Raw genomic sequence first — 16,548 nt, forward strand, 5'->3', positions numbered from 1 at the left:
ATGGGCGTACCGGGGCAGCAACTTAGCTTTTAAATCTCTTTTGCATAATGATTACAATGTGAAATTCAGTCATAGATTCTTATTCCAGTCTGCTGTATGAAATCCCTCACTGTGGCAGTAGTGCTGTAGATGCAACTGCCGGCTACCTGCACCTCATGCTGCAGCAGTCTGCCAGGTGAAACAGAAGAAGGTTAGTGTGAGGATCAGCGATACCACGGCCAGTTTGATTCCTTAAATACAGTAGATCCTGTCATGTGCATGGCCTGTCGGTGCACGCTGTAACCAACAACAGCAATGTAGCTTTATGATCTTTTGGGACCCACTCTGAATCCAATGTTTGCATCCAACCTGAGGGCCTCTTTTTGTTTTCTTAACAGTGCTGATTCAACCTATCCTGCTAGCGAAGGCGGGGAACTGTATGCTAAAAGTGTTCCAACGGGCAGCTGAAGTGTCCAATCAGAGGGAGAGTCGTCGTTCAAACCGGCCAATGGCAGCGGCGGGATGACGCGCTGCGCCTCTCAGCGCGCCGTGGGGGCGGTGCTTGTCGTCGAGGACCCACCCCTCAAGGCCGCGGGGTTTGGTTGCACACAGGCTGCAGTTTCAGTTTGTTTTATTCACCATTTTGAGTAGCTGAGGGTAAAAAAATTAAGAATATTTGCGTGTGGAGGACAAGCCGCTGCCGTACTTTTATTTTCACGCGCTAGCTCGGTCGGTGGAGTTGTGCGTCAACCTCGCTCCCCTCGGTGTTTTGCGGAGCGGGAATCTACATTTCTTTTTTTTTCTCCCCCCTGTGCTTTTTCTTCTCCCCCCTTTCTTACATCCTTAACCTCTACAGTATTCCTGCAAAATGTCAAGACCAGTGAGGTAGGTGTGCTAAATCTGTCCTCGGCTCTGCCCGCGTTAATAACGACGCCGTGCTCGGAAGGCGTCGCAGATAAACACGCACGTCTCGACCATGCTGTGTTTTATGAGCTGGGATGTGTTTATTTCATGAAAAGCTAATGGGAGTGTGTGTGTGCGTGAGTCTGACTGTGTGTGTGTGTGTGTGTGTGTGTGTGCAGCCTCTCTCTCTAACATGGATCCCAGCGGTGTGGACTGCTCGCCATGTCTTGTGGAGATATTACGCGCCGTGTCGTGTCTGTCGTGCTTTTAAACGGCTCCATGATGTGCATTGTTGGCTGCTATGTAGGCCAAGCGGAAAATTAGGCGGAGTGATTTAACCAGCTAACGTTTTACGGCTCACTTGTACCAGGCCTGCTAATATCTGGTTTTTTTTCCCTCTCTGGCTGAGAATGAGAATATGGCTACCCATTCATCCAGGGGAGGCTCTGAAACGCTAACACCCCCCCCCCCTCACCCTCACCACCACCTCCAAGGCTGAAAAAAAAAAGCCACCGGAGGAGGAGGAGGTGGTGTTCGGCCTCGGGATTTGATCTTGTTACCGCGCAGACTGGCCGTGTCGGTGCTGCACCGTCAGTGGCGCACGGTTACATTTCGGAGGTGTCCGAACAATAGGGGAGCGCGTGTGAGTCGACAAAAATGTCGTTTGTGTGTGGGGGGGGGGGGGAAGGTGGTGGATTGTAAGAGCTGGCTGTAAATTAAGGCTGCTGGCTGATGTCAGAGGAAGGCGGAGAACTACAAAAAGTCACCACACCCCCCCCCCACCTCACTCACACACACACACACACACACACACACACACAAACACCCCCCGATGCAAGATCCCCCGTGTGATTATAACGCGTGAGGTGTCTCCAGGCCTTCTCACCGAACATGAACACGTCCTTTTTTTTTTTTTTTAAACTAGATTCCAAGTCGTTTCATATTAAAGGGTTTAATGTTAAGTTGATCCTCGAAATCTCGCGTTTTTTCGCCCTTTAAATGCCGCATTTAGGGCACCAGAGAGGAGTGTTGGACCATGAGCTGCTCGTTCTTTCTCCAAGTAAAAAAAAAAAGGGAGTTGATGATATTTGGAATTGGGGAAAAGTCTTTAGAGGCTTTATGGAGATCACAGAGGGTGGACTAGGGTGTGTATAACGCATTTATTTAAAAAGATATGTGTTTGGTAAGCAGTCCCATTAATAGACCTCCACTTGAATTTGAAAGTGACTCTGATGATGAATACATTCTCAATATTCAGGACAGCCGGAGTTATTAGGAGAGGTTACAAATTCAACAACTAAACAAAATAAAACTTCTCTTTTCCGTGTCCATGCCTCGTGCACCAGCGTTGGAGGTGGATTGCTGTTACATCTGCAGCCCCTCAGCTTCCCCAAAGGCCTTGAAGGACAATGATCTGATGTGGTGTCTTAGTTCAGAGCACAATCAAAGCCTGGTTGCTGCTAATTTAAGACAGAAACTGTGTCTTTTTACTTGCATTCATTGTGCAAATTTTCTTCGACTGCAGACGGGGTATGTTTGTGGTTATTGAGTGAATCAGTGTAGTGCACAAGGAAAACAGCGGCTTTGATTATCTCCACAAACGACAGCAAATACACCTCATCTGCTGCGTTAAAGAAGCCCGATTGTCCACGTGTGTTTCGGTTTCGGTACATAATTTGAGCTCAAGGCCAGTTCAGTCGGACCACAGCACCGCGGGAAACAAACGTGGCCCAGACATTCATCTCAGTTAGGGCGGATGCTGTGCTGATGCAGAGGACCCCGGCAAATAAAGCTGAACCCGACTCAACTTTTGCCACAGTGCTGTTTGACACCGTCCAGCAGCTCACTACATCGCCACGCCAGTCAAATATTAATGCACGTGCACATTCCAGTTAGTGTTTTATACTCTGATACTGTTTTTGTGCACATCACGCTGCACACATATGAATGAACTGACATCTTGGAGGTGGAATAACCACAAGAAGTATTAGTAAACTACCAGCAACTTATTAGTGCAGGAACATTAAGTAGAATCCAATAAAATAATCAGGGCTGGAAAAGACCTGCTTTCATGACGAATTTAAAAGAAAAAGATATCCATGACACGGTAGCAGTCATTTTATCAGACCAGCAGTCTAGAACAAACAAGATATTGAAGTAACTGTGACATGAAACGGAGAAAAGCAAACAAACCGTAACATTTGCTTTGTTGTCAGTAGAAAATGAATAGAACTGCAGTTTTTATTCAATGACTTACTTGTGGACATTTTCCTATCCAAACCCAAATGACGGCTTATGCGGACAAGCTGCTAGTACTTAACGTGATCAGGACAAGGATGCAACTGAATCTGCAGCTGTGTGTTCAAAAACTGGCATCCGTCAAGTATTCAGGAGTGTGTAATGTTCTGATGATCCAATACAATTTCAAAACAAATGTCATGAAAAAACAATTGGTCAGTAAACTGATCAGCGAGCAAAAGGGTCAAACACAAACTTCTTTCTCCTTCTCAGTTCTGTGGATTTGCAGCGGTACATTCAAATCTGTGAATCAGCTGTAAATGATCAGTACTTACTAAATAAATGTAACTGCAGCTGGTAATGTTCACTGTAAGACATGAAGGCACTTCCACAGAGCTTGTAGGACATTATACCTTCTGTTGCAGGTTTTCCTGGAGTTATTTGAGAAAAAGGTGGCAAAGGCTAGAGGAACGCGTGCGGCACGCATGGCGCTCTGTTAGGGCGGCATACATTTGTGAAAAATCAAATGTATGCACAGACAAACAAACTTAATACCTAGATGAAAAACAAAGCTTGTGACAAACGACAGTGTTTGTCTCAGCACAGCAGTCAACATTAATCATTTCACATTCCTGACTCTATTTTAGAGCCTCTTTGCTAAAACTGATGGCTTCTTGATTTAAGATGTTTGCACATTTTATTATTATTGGTCTCATTTATTTGCGACGTATGTATCTTCTAAAACTGGTGAAGTTAGAATATTTTTACAGCGCTGGTTTTCATTTATTTTCTTAGTCAAAATAAATCTGCTGAGCCCGCCTGCGTGGCACTGATGATGTTCTATCATCTGATATTTACCCACTGGTAACAGACGGACATGCTGCTCTGTTGGGTGGCAGCAGACTCGTCTGTCCTGGACTTCATGCCCATGTTGTAGAAAGATGTTTCGGCGTGTTGTTGGCCTTTTCTGTTCGGCTTCCTACATCTCCAGCAGCTGTCAGTAGAATGTCACATGGGAGCTTCACAGTGTTTTGGGAAGCTGCATCTTTTATTCTTAAGAACTGCACATCCACTGCCAAACTTTTCCTCTGCTCTGCTCTCGTTCCCCGGCTCGCCATGCACACTGCCCACACCCCATAACACCTTAGTTGAAATTTTCATTTTATAGACGCTATAACAACCACTGTCACTTTTCTTCGTCATTGTTTTGCAATGTGCAGCTGTCGTCATCTGATGAGCTCGGAGGCGTATGATTCTGATGGATTGGGCAATTTGGAGCCGTTTTTCAACTGGAACTGGTTCTCAATTCCCATCCCTAAATTTAACTCGGCTAAACTAAATCCAAGTTTTCCTTATTTTTTCCTAAGGCTGCCCCTTGCCCAGCGGAAACTGATGATAATGAATACCAAAACATCTAAAAATAATAACAGCCACAATGTTTAGTCCTTCCTGAACATTGTCTGGCTGGCACACTGACTCGAACATGTATTAAGTCAAGGATAGTCAAGACTTGTAGAGCTGCAACTAATGATGATTTTCATTATTGATCAGTATCATTTTCTCAATCGTTTAGTCCATACAATTTCAGAAAATAGTTAAATTGCCTGTCACTGTACATAGCCCAAGGTGGGATCTTCAAATGTCTACAAAACCTGCAGTTCAAATGAATCAGTTTACTCTCATTGAAATGAAGCACCCTCACGTTGGAGAGGCTGGAACCAGCAAACGTCTGGCATGTTTGCTTAAAATTGTTCAGAGAACTATTTCGTTGTACCACGCAGCTCGTTACTGAGACTACCACCGTTGTACGTGGGTCCCCCACATGATGGATTGCATCATCAGATTCATACACCATCCTTTCTCCACAGTTTGATGACTCACTAGCGTTGAGATGGTTGGAAAAATAGTATCTTACTCTCTGATATTCCTGAGATGTGAATGATAGTGTGGAAAGCTTGGCGGGCACATCAATGGCTGCTGCTGCTGCTGCTTCACATGTCTGGGGCTCTCGCTGTGGTCAGTGTGTGCGCGCATGTTGTTGTAATCTAAATACTTGTAAAAGTTTATGACCCCCCTCCCTCCCCATCACACACAAACACACACACATTGTTCCAGCGTGATATTTAATCTGGTTAGGAGCCACAGATTCATAGATAGTTCAGGCCGTGCATGCAGATGATCTGTGGTGCCACCAGTTGCCCAGTGTGATCACCACACCAGATACCGGTTTGCCAAAAAGTGCTCAATATGCAGAGACTACATTTTCAGGCCCAAAATAACACTATTCTTCACCTTTTTCCTAAGTAGAACAAGGGACGATTTTTCGGTGGTTTTAACCTGCACCATTGCAGCCTCTAGAGGTGTGTGTTACCTGAACTATAGTTGGCTGCTGTCACCTGAGGCTTCCCTCATACACTTTGCCAAATTAGCCCTTGAAACTGTAGAGGAGAGGCCAGTGTCCAGTTCACTGCCCCCAGCTGGAGGCTGCTTGGGGCCTCTCTAACCAAATAATACAGTTCAGACACTCATACACAGCTGGCTTGTTGCTGCATGTTGAATTGCTGCACATGACACATAATATTTTTGCTGCTCACCCTCCAGCACCCCTGGACATGTCTAATATTGGGTGTGGGCAGTGAAGTTACTTTGTCCTGTGTAAATGTAATCTGATGCAATGTGTACTTCTCCACAGGAACAGGAAAGTGGTGAACTACTCACAATTCAACGAGTCTGACGATGCAGGTAAGAGACACCGAAGATATGTTTTTATCATTGGAATTTAATACATTTTCTGGAAAATCTATTGAGAAATTGTTATTGGATGACGCAAACTGATAGTAGTGTGTGCTTCTGCCTATGTGACAAATTAAGTACCTGATAGATCAAGACCTGATAGAGCACCTCATTCTTCTGATGCAAAAGGTAAAAATATTATCTAACAATTAAGGGTGTTGTGATTTAAAATTTAAATTGAGAATTGATGGAAATAAGGGTTAGATTTCCACCTTGGAAATCAGATCGGCGATTCCTGAGTATATATTTTTTTTCCCTCTCCACCGCGCTTACTTTTGCATATCAGAGACGACACAGCATAGTTCACCGTTAGTCTGCAGTGGCACCATTTCCACTGCAGGAGGCAGAGATGATGGAGAAGCAACACAAGTGGGGAAATCCTCCTGCTTCCTCGAAGTTAGCGGCGTGCAGGGCTGAGTATCGTTAAAAAAAATGACGACACCAGTACTCGTACAGAGATACCAATACCAGCAGAGTACTTCATTTGATACCATTTTTTCTCAACTTCATTCAATGCCCAGGTGTGTAGTCGAGCTGGGCAGTAAGGCATAAAATGTATTTAAAATAATATGGAAAAATGATAGTGCTGTCAGAAGCAGCACAGATATACTAGGACTGAGAGTTGGCCACCTAAAGTAAAACCGATTGATTGCTCTTATGACAATAAGTAATAGACAAGCTTAGGAAACCTCCACCAGAGTTAACATCCGTAATCAGGCTGGTGTCCTGCGCCCCCCCCCCCCCCCAGTAAGTACTATAGCCATACTGCAAACTTCATCACATGTACTGCACTCAACTTGGCTGCCACAGACTCTGTGGGCTGTAGCTGCAGAGTAGTGGGCCAATCAGATGTTACATGGGTGCAATCAGGATGTTCTAAGAACTGCTTTTTCCTGTACATCAGAATTATTTATTTATCTTTTATTTAGATATTGTCAAAACCATCTATGACAGGAGAATATTGAATATTATTAAGCCCCATAAGTGTGTAATATAATTACCATGGCTTTTTAATAAAATCTGAAGAGAACAACAAAGCCCCGCTAGGGCCTGGTGTGAACATTAATGCATGCAAAATCAATATGATCTCCTGTTAGTTACAGGAAAAACCACATAGATGAATGCACACAAGGAGTTTGGCTCTGCTAGTTAAATGCTAGAACAGATGTGATAGCTGTGGTAGCACAGCACGTTCTGCACACTACCTGACTGGCAAATATCCTCTACAACCAAAATGGCTCCAGATAACCGGCATAGTGTTTCTCTTTGACACCAAAGTCATCTCTCGCTCTCCAGCGTTTAGTTCGGCCATTGTTTGTGTTTGGGGGCCATTGTCACTCGGTAGGAATGCCGGCATCAAAACCTGTGCGTGGCGTAGTTCTCTCATACGCATGTGTCACATGGACTGTAGGGCAGCGTGCATGCTCTTGGATTGTGTATCATTTTTAAAAAAAACTCCTCTTGCTTGAAGCTTTTGCTATTTAGAAATTGTTTCGATACTACTTGGTGCTGGGTTATTTTGGTAGATATCAATACCCAGACCTGCTAGACTGACTGGCAGTTACCCTCCCCTGTGAGTTATGTGAACAATGAACGAATTGTTTTTGTTGTTTCACAACTGGTGAAATGAGTTATTGCACTTTGACCATAGGCCATAGGCTAGAAAATGATGGCAGTTACACTAGAAATTGAATTGTGACCATAGAATCAAAAGTGTGTCATTATCGCTTCAATACATCCAGAGATATCTCAGGCACAGCTACCTAAGTGTAAATGATGTACTAATAGATATCTTGTCATGGTACACACACATATCATGTCATGTCATCCCTGTGTGGTAGAGTATACTGATACCGGTGTCAGCCTTAACGTTAGCACATTAATACTGGAACTGATGGATTAAACCAGATGAATCTGCCATCAGTTGAAGATCTAATGTAAAAAACAACATGGAGAATTAACTCGGTAATTCTATATTTTACCATGAAAGAATACTTAGTTGCTGACCTCCAAATATCACCGTATTCAGAAGCAGTTAAAGAAAGAACTGAGTGTGACTGGTTTTGTCCTAGTCATGGTGTGTGTGCGACAGCCGCGAATAAGAAGGTGTCCTTGTGCGTAGCTACATGTGAGTGAAAGACTAAAATCGTGTCCTTTCTCTCCAGATGAGGAGTATGGCGACAGTAAGCCGAAGAAGGTGCGCACAGCCCCTCGTGAGCCCAAGCACAAGCGCTCAAAGAACTCACAGGATGACAGGTGAGCCCTCGGTGTTCAATGCTGCAATGTGTTCATCATCATTCATTAATATAACTCAACCTTGTGCTTCACCACTACTTCAACATAAAGCAGCCTTTAGAGTTTGGCCTTGAGAAACACTGAAGCTTCTACATTGTATGAGTGCTGTGGAAATTCACCCCACTATAGGCAGACTGAAAGAGTCAGCACTAAGAGACCAGGATAGAGTAGGGCAGGTGCAGCAAGGCTGGAGGAAGTAGGTAGTTGATCAAATACATGTGTGAGAGGGGAGACAGCCAGGTGTGCTGCAGCAGTGTGTCAGGCAGACCAGAGCAGGGCAGAGCTGGTGGGTGAGCTGGAGGAAGTGTAGAGAGAAAGAAGCCCGGCTGGTGGAAACTGTGGGAGGGAGGGAAGGAGGGAGGAGAGCAGCACTCGGTTTCATCGTGGATGCAACTCGTGATGCACTACCACTCGTAAAACTTTTCCCCGTGCATTCAAGTCAGCCGTGCTGTGATGACGCGAGCTTCACAGTGACTAAACTTCTAAAAAGCTTTGTCACCAAACGGCTTCAGGTGCATTAGCATCTCCTGGACTGGAGCGAGGCAGACCCTGATGTGCATGTTGCCTGAGAAAACAAAGGCAGATCACGATCTGGAATTTGTGATCTGGCCAAAGAGATGCATGTATATGACTCAGTATGAATGGAAGTGCCTTCACTGTCATCTGGATTCATTCTGGATTGAGACACTTGAAATATGGCGCCTGTGAAACAATTTATGAAAAAAAGGACAATCCGCAGCTCTTCCTGCAATTAACATGCAACAATTTATGGCATCCGTGGCTCAGCGTTACTAGAAAGTGCCCTTTTTGTATGGTGTCTCCTCATAATAACAGGGGCCTGTGTCATTATCCTGCTGTCTAATCAGCATGTAGGTGTGTTATACCTGCCAGATAGCTGTCAGACAAAATAACCAGACAGGCATGTGAGAAGTAAGAGAATTAACATGAGCAGATGAACTTTGTGATTGCTTTGTTCAGCCCATAAAAGATCGTTCAAAAACAGTTTTGCAGTCACCTTTTGCCGCAGGAGATTATCGGTGCATATTTGTGACCACTCCTGACGACCTCCCTGTTGCCTGTTTGATTTTATTTGTTAAATGAGACGCAGATTAAAACCTGTGTCTTGTTTGGGTACCTTTACCCAAGTTGCTAAGACTTTTTCCTGACTTGTGTTGCAGCGAGGAGTCTGATGACAAGCTCTCTAAATCCAAAAATGATTCAGCAGGTAAGTGTGTGTGGTTGGCTCATGGAATCTGTGTGAACTTCTGCAATTTGATTGGGTGAGGAGTGAACAGTGGAGGCAGCTCACTGACTTCCCTCTGTATCGCTGCTGCAGATGACTTTGGCAGCGATGAAGACAATGACTTTGGAGAGGAGGAGGATGAAGATGGAGGAAGCGACTATGAAGAAAAAAGAGGGAAAAAGGCAAAGAAAGCCAAGGTCGAGAAGCCCAGCAAGAGGGGGCCGAAGAGAAAACGGGCTGCAGGTAACGACCCACTCACTTTCTTTTACTTATTGAGTTGTGGAATATGTCTGCTGCTTCTTACGTCCATTCTGTTTGATTTTATAAATTCAGCTCCAGGCCTGTATTTGTGATCTACATAGTTTTAGGCGTTAATACCAAATATAATGACATCTTGGGTAAAGTTATGCTGCCAGGACAGTTAAAACTGATGCTATTAACTATATTATTACCAGCTTATGGTCTACGTATGTTATTAATGACAAACTACTGGTGTGTTGTGTATATTTCTTTATTGACATTATTAATCCTTGTAACGGTAAGTAATGATATACAGTTGCACACTTTAGCTGCTTTACTGGCATTAGAGGTACATTTCAAATAGGCTTGGGGGGAAAAACTACTCCGTTAAGACTTAAACTAAATTGATGTAAGTTAAAGACCACAAAAACCCTTTTTTATTCAAACCAAGTGTGCTTGAGGTCTTCATAGAGGAAAACTATGAAGGGTTTCAACAACACACTAATAAACATGACCCAATCTAATAAAAGAAGAGCTTTGCTCACCCACTGGGGCTCCAGACGGAAATATCATCACACTTTTTCTCTGAAGGCATCATACTGAAGGTTTTAATTTAGAGCCGTTGGTTTTCTCTTTAGATATATTTTAACTGCCTTTTTATATTTTGCTCCCTCAGTGTTCAGATGAATAGTTAGTCTGTACAGCCACTGTGTATGTGTCAGTAATTGCAGTGGACCTGGCTGTCTGTGGCTTCAGATGTCCTACACAGCAGAAACGGCTCACCTGCAGTGCTTCACTCTCTTTTCTGTACACACGGTGGTGGTTTGTATTCCATTTAAAGGCACTGTGATTCAGTACTGCTTACCTGTGTTACCCAGAATACGGCCCAGGTGAAGGTTTCTAGTGCTTCTCCAAATCAGTGTTCAGATTTACACATTACGTCTCATGCTCAGTGAAGTTATAAAAGATAGGAAGTGGTCGTTAAAACAATCACCTTAGATGTGGCTTTATTGGCCAATAATCCAAATGGTGATCAGGAAGTCTATTGATCGATCTGTCTTTAAAGACTCTCTTCATGTTCACGCCTTCATAGACTAACTGATTGTGCTCAGAAAACAATCGGCTAATGAAAATAGTTGTTTTGGGGGATCTTCATCACCATGCCTTACTCTCAGCCATATAAACTGATCCAGAGAGATGGATCCCCTAAACACATGCATGAAACCTGTGACTCAAAATGTTGTGTATATTTGCCCGGTTAGTCTATAGGCCCTCTGTGTTTACTGACTCAACGTGTACCCGTGTGTGTTTCTGGCATAGATGACAGTGATGATGACAGGGAAGTGAGTCGAAAGCGTACAGTGCGTCAGGCAGCCTCCAAGGCTGTGTCCAAACAGAGGGAGATCCTGCTGGGCGATGGAGGCAGCGAGGATGAGGAGCACGAAGACCAAGAGGAATCCTATATGGACCGTATGTAGAACTGCACTGGACACTGATTCAGCAGCACACCAAGTGTTACATGTAGAGGACATCTGATGTTGTTACTGAGCCACGTGGTGAGATGAATGGTGCTGAAGTTTGGAAACCTCACGAAGATTACTTAAAGACCTAAAACACTTGTCACATGAAAAGATTCTTTAGCTCAGAGGTTGAGGGAGACAGAGAGGCTGTTGGCTCTCTGAAGAAACGTCCAGGCCCCTTCATTTTGTCTTCCTTTTGGCGCCCCCAGAGGACAAAAGCAGTGGTGCGCCCCAGAATGAAGCTTCCTTAAGATCTTCATCTGGTTTGCTTTGCTCGACAAATGCAGCTAACATTAGCCAAAGCTAGCTTTCATTTAGCCACCGACACAAATTGATATATTGATGTAAAGCCAAGTCTCTCAACATATTTCATAAATAAAACATCACACACCTGTGTAGGAGGGAGAGGACCACTTCAGGATCCGGTTTGGATCCTTTGAAATCCCGCAGTTCTGTTCATCTGTTAAATGATGACTCGTGTTTTGCCCGTGCTCTATCACTGTTACCTTTCGACCTTTCTTCTTTTGTTCCCAGTATCGGCTATAACCACAACATATAACATCAAAAATAGAATTCTCTTTAGAGAATTTTAATTGGCTACCATACTGTCACTGCCAAAATATAGGCTCCTCCAGTGAGTGTGGCGTATGGCTCATGGCACCTGGTGACAGGCATTTGGAGTAACTAAGTAGAAATAGCCGGTCCTTGTGTCCTTGTGTTGGTCATATCGTGGCATCAGTGTCCTACTGAGACGGTTCCTCAAGCAGTTAAAAAGCTTGTAGCTGTAGCTTGTAGTCGTTATTGTACCTGCTGCTAGAAAAACAGGAAGCTGTAGTCGCATTAGTGAACCAGCAGTGCCGCCATCTTTGTTGAAAAGATTGTCACACTTCCTGTTTGTATTTGCAGCTGACGAGTCCGGCAGCGATGAGGACTTCATGGTGGAGGATGATGATGACAGTGACTACGGTCACTCCAAGAAGAGAGGCAAGAAGGTGATTCGACGGGGACGGCCGGAGAAAAAGGAGAAGAAAAGCCCCAAACCCCGACTAAAGGCCACAGGTGAGAGGTCCACTCCTTCCTCTGCTGTTCCTAATGGACGTGCACACTTTTATGACTCTAGGATTGGTCCGAATCTCCCAGACAACGCTTGTAAAAAATATACTCAAAACCATCTCTGCTCTCTCAGCTGACAGGAAGTCTCTAGTTCTCAATGAAATAGTTTTTAACGTAAGTGGTAAATGTAGAAATGTGAGTGGACAGATTGAGTGGGACATTCCAGTGGACAACTGGAAATGGATTCATATTTAGTGACACTTAGATTATTGACTTAAACGTCTTGTATAAATGGTGCACAGCGTCCTGATTCCTCATGATTACGTTGCTAACCTTACATTGTTGATGCAGGAAGAGTTTAAGCAGTGAAAGTGGCTCCTGATGTGATGAGCTAAAGAAGGGACGTCTCACTCTGTTGGAGTTGTTGAGATTTCAGAGACTCACAGCGACATTACAAACTGTCAGACAGTGTTGAACTATCCCTTTAAGTGTTTAGGTGAAACGTTGAGGCAGTTCTGATTAGAAGTCCACTGGTGTGATCAGAATTAACAGGGCCGTTATTATGGACACACATTCAGGTGTGTGTGTGTGTGTGTTGGGTGTTTTAACACTGATTTCATACATATTGTGTGTTTTTTAAATTTAGGATTAACAGCAGCAAGAGTATTTGAGAAAATCAGAGGAGGAAGATTTTATTTCATTTATTTTTTTATCTTTGCATTTCAAGAATAATGTCACAATGTGGAGAATAAACTTGACATTTCTAGATTCTAGAAACGTGAGTATAAATCAAGCGGCTTGCTTTAGCGTTTCAACTTTAGCTTTGATGTGTGAGTTTATCCTCAAAATGCAAAAAGAAGGATCTTCCTCCTCTCATTTATTTGGTGCCTGGCCCCAGTGCTCTGCTGTAAGACTGAGTCATTATCTGATGATTGCTCACTGATTGATTGTTGCCCCCTCAGTGACCCCCAGCCCAATGAAAGGAAAGGGGAAGGGGCGCCCCAGTGCCAAGGCCCTGGAGAAGAGCTCACCCAAAGAGGAGGAAGAGGAGGACCCTGAGAGTCCCCTGGAGGAAGAGGAGGAGGAGGCTGAGAAAAAAGAGACCTCCCCCGCCCCCAAGACGACAAAGGAGGCCACAGGAGGAGACGAGGAGGAGGAAGACGAAGAGGAAGAGGACGGCTCGGAAGAAGAGGCACCCTCTGGAGAAGACTAGAAGATGGTACCCTCTGAAGCCCATCCTCCATGTCTCTCTGTCTCTTCTCAACGTTTTTGTTTCTTTTGTTGCTCTGCGTTTAGAGGTTTTATTTTGGTTTTTTTCCCGTTTTTTGTTGGTTTTTGTCTCCTGGTGGCCTGGCTCAATGGTTTGGACTTGGTGTGCTTCTTGTTTTGCCTCTCCCCCCCCACCCCCCCTCCAACCAAGACATTGTGCTCATGTGATCACGCGGTGTATGTAAGGATCATTTTCAGCACCAGACTCACAGCATTCAGCCTTACCCTTCCTCCTGTCTTTATCATTTCCACTCTGCATTTTAGTGTGAAAATCCAAATAAGTCTGCCTTTCCAAGAGCTCCGAGCTAGTGAGCATCCGTCCTGAGTGTGAACAAACCAGTTCACCTGTTTGTTTTTCTCCTCCCCTGAGATTACCATCGATCTGAGACAAATGGTCACCCACTTTAGTCCCCGTTTACTGATGCCTGCAGTTATAGTGAGAATTCGGAGCTCGTCAGTATCAGTAACTAAAGCGCTGTATTTATAAAGCAACGTTAAGTCAACACACGCAGGCCTTCAGCCTTCAGCCTCCCATTGGTACTTTGTGCTTTTAAACCAGGAGCATGTTTTAACAGGGCAGTGTTAGTTAGGTAGTTGTTTTAAATCCTTTAAAGTTGCAATTTCAGTTAAAGCCGCGTCTTTTAATTTTCTTTTTAAAGGTAACCCTGCGTGTCTCAGACTTGTTGGTGCCCTGGACGCTTGTTGCGTGGCTGTGTGCAGAATGAAGTGAAGGCGCATTATTTCGAAAAGTATTCCACTCGTAGCTGCTGCTTCGTAGATCAGTTCAGACTCTTAGAGGTGTGTTCTGTTGACTGGCGGAGCGGTGGATCACTGCTGACGGTCTGCTATAAGCCGGACTCCCACTATCTCACACATTAAGCCAGCATGTGTGTGTGTGTGTGTTTTGTACTTGTTTTTTGTATGTGTGTGGGGTACTTCCTGTAAGAGTGTCTGGCTTGTTTTTTTCTCCTCTCTCAACCAATCAGCTGCCTATGTGAAACGGTTTCTGTTGTCGTATGTTGGGCTTTCTAACGGTGCACCATGCTACGTGAAGCAACCCCACCCCTTTGAACACACACGATCCCCACCGCCCTGCATGGCTACAGCATCTTCTCAACATTCAACCCTTGTGCCAGGCACCCCTAAATCTGTTTTTTGTTCTTTATTTTTAAGAAATGCAAGAGAAGATGTTTCTTTTTTTTTTTTTTTTTTTTTTTGAGAGTTAAAAAATGAATGTTTTTTTCTCCTGTTGGTTCATTGTTCTAATTCTCTATTCAGATTTTTTTTGTAATGTTTGTTTTTTAAGAAAAGAAATAAAATGTATCTTGATTTTAAAGAAAAAAAGTCGACCCTATCCAATCTGTTCTGCCTGATGGTTGGACCGGCCATCCCTCCCTCCCCCCTGTCCTTTCATTCACTCTCCTGTCCCCCGCTCCCAGTCCCATCTGCTTAGTGGTTCCTGTTGGTATCCATGTCCATTCGTTTCTTAGAGCTCTTTGTTCACCCAGTAGTATTTCTCAAGCTGAGATATTTTTCCAGTTCAGAATTATACGGCACTGAGGCTCCGAAACGACTGAAACAATGAAGTGGACAGCGCAGTATATATCCGGCATTCATTTGTCTTTTAATGCCTTAATTTTCATTGAGTTCAGTTTCAGTAGTGGCTCTGATAACGTTGTTGGAGGCCTGAGAATGTAACCTGTCCTCATGTTTTAGGTCTTTGCTACAAGCGGCAGATTAGGCTTAGAACAAGTCAACAATTTGTATGATCAGCAGACCATCCAAAGCCATAAATGATCTCGAAACTAGTGACTCGGAGATCTGGTGCAGCACTTGTGAGATTGTCCTTTTTTGCGATAAGTAGTGTTTTGATGTCAAAGCAAAAAAAATTACAAAGGAAAAAGCTGCTATTGTGATCTTGGGAAGATAAATTCATTATTAGGCGTTGATCGGGAGAAATCCTGATTCGTCCCAAGGCTGCAATAGACGTCAGTCCTGGATGTGAACAGGACACACTCGAACCTAGTCCTCGGTTCAGAAGCACATTCAATTCTTTTACAACTGTCCTTATTAGCAGGTTAGTGTGTTTTTCTACGTTCAGGTCCTGAATTGGCACCCAATCCTTAATGTCATTTTAAGACGACTGGATATGAATAAGAAAATAAATGGGGGGGGGGGAGTTTGTTTATACCAATCTGAAGCTCAGAGAGCTCTGTTTGCAGTAGGATCAGATACTGTCTGTAGTTTCCAGCGTCGAGGGCGTGATCGAGGGTCCTCTTCATCATCCCACAGGAGGCACATGGCATAAGGCTGTGAATTTTTCCTCTTTCATCCATTCTACGATTTCTTCTGTTGTACTGTTTTTGATGTTTTTTTCTATCTACCTTCAGTTGTACTGGCAATGTAAATGTAAGCCAAGTTGTGATTCTTACAGGAGACCAAGTGGAGAAGCTTTTGTCAGTAGTGTGGAAAAGGAACGCTGAACTCTTGAATCTTTTGCATGTTGTGGAAAAAGTGCGAAGCGATGATGATGCTGGTGATGGCGATATTGTGGTCTTACAAAAAAAAAGTATTAACAACGACGATGTTGATAATGTTTTGGTTTCCCAGCTTCTAATAAAGGCAACCTACTTTTTATACGGATTTAACTACTTGTTTTGTGACGTTGAGCTCTGTGAAATGTGCTTTTGGTGTGTAATGATGAGCAGTACTCAGGTCTGCCACTCAGCGGCGCTGTGTGCAACAACGGCCCACTTTTTACATTTAGTCCTGTGACCTGATGAGCAGACTGCTGACAAACTCAGTTTACATTCGTTCAGTAACTAAAAATATATCCAAGAATTACAGGGCCATGCTTTGCATAGATATACTGTGTGCCCTCCAACGGAGAGATGAGAGGTGGATACGTCCCACAGACACCCTGTAGTTTGATTCTGAACTTCCCTTCATGCCTGAAAGCATGCAGATTTTCATAGTTAATTTGTATTCCGAAATAGTGGACCAACAAGTCTGCAC

At 43.9% G+C, this 16,548-nt stretch overlaps 1 protein-coding gene across 1 annotated transcript; it reads left to right on the top strand.

Moving 5' to 3' along the window:
- Positions 1–586: 586 nt before the first annotated feature.
- nucks1a (nuclear casein kinase and cyclin-dependent kinase substrate 1a) lies at positions 587–16,170 on the top strand. Its single transcript, XM_070849187.1, has 8 exons — positions 587–864; positions 5,813–5,862; positions 8,079–8,169; positions 9,387–9,433; positions 9,545–9,694; positions 11,012–11,161; positions 12,118–12,270; positions 13,227–16,170. Exons 1-8 carry the CDS (start codon positions 848–850, stop codon positions 13,475–13,477), a joined length of 909 nt encoding a protein of 302 aa, XP_070705288.1. The 5' UTR covers positions 587–847; the 3' UTR covers positions 13,478–16,170.
- The last annotated feature ends 378 nt before the right edge of the window (positions 16,171–16,548 follow it).

Source organism: Pempheris klunzingeri, chromosome 2 (assembly GCF_042242105.1).
Source record: "Pempheris klunzingeri isolate RE-2024b chromosome 2, fPemKlu1.hap1, whole genome shotgun sequence".
NCBI classification, from domain to species: Eukaryota; Metazoa; Chordata; class Actinopteri; order Acropomatiformes; family Pempheridae; genus Pempheris; species Pempheris klunzingeri.

Excerpts from the sequence above, each read along its gene's own strand:
- nucks1a (XM_070849187.1), top strand. Across the intron at positions 9,434-9,544 it reads ATCCAAAAATGATTCAGCAG|ATGACTTTGGCAGCGATGAA; the intron begins GTAAGTGTGTGT and ends TCGCTGCTGCAG. Across the intron at positions 12,271-13,226 it reads ACCCCGACTAAAGGCCACAG|TGACCCCCAGCCCAATGAAA; the intron begins GTGAGAGGTCCA and ends TTGCCCCCTCAG.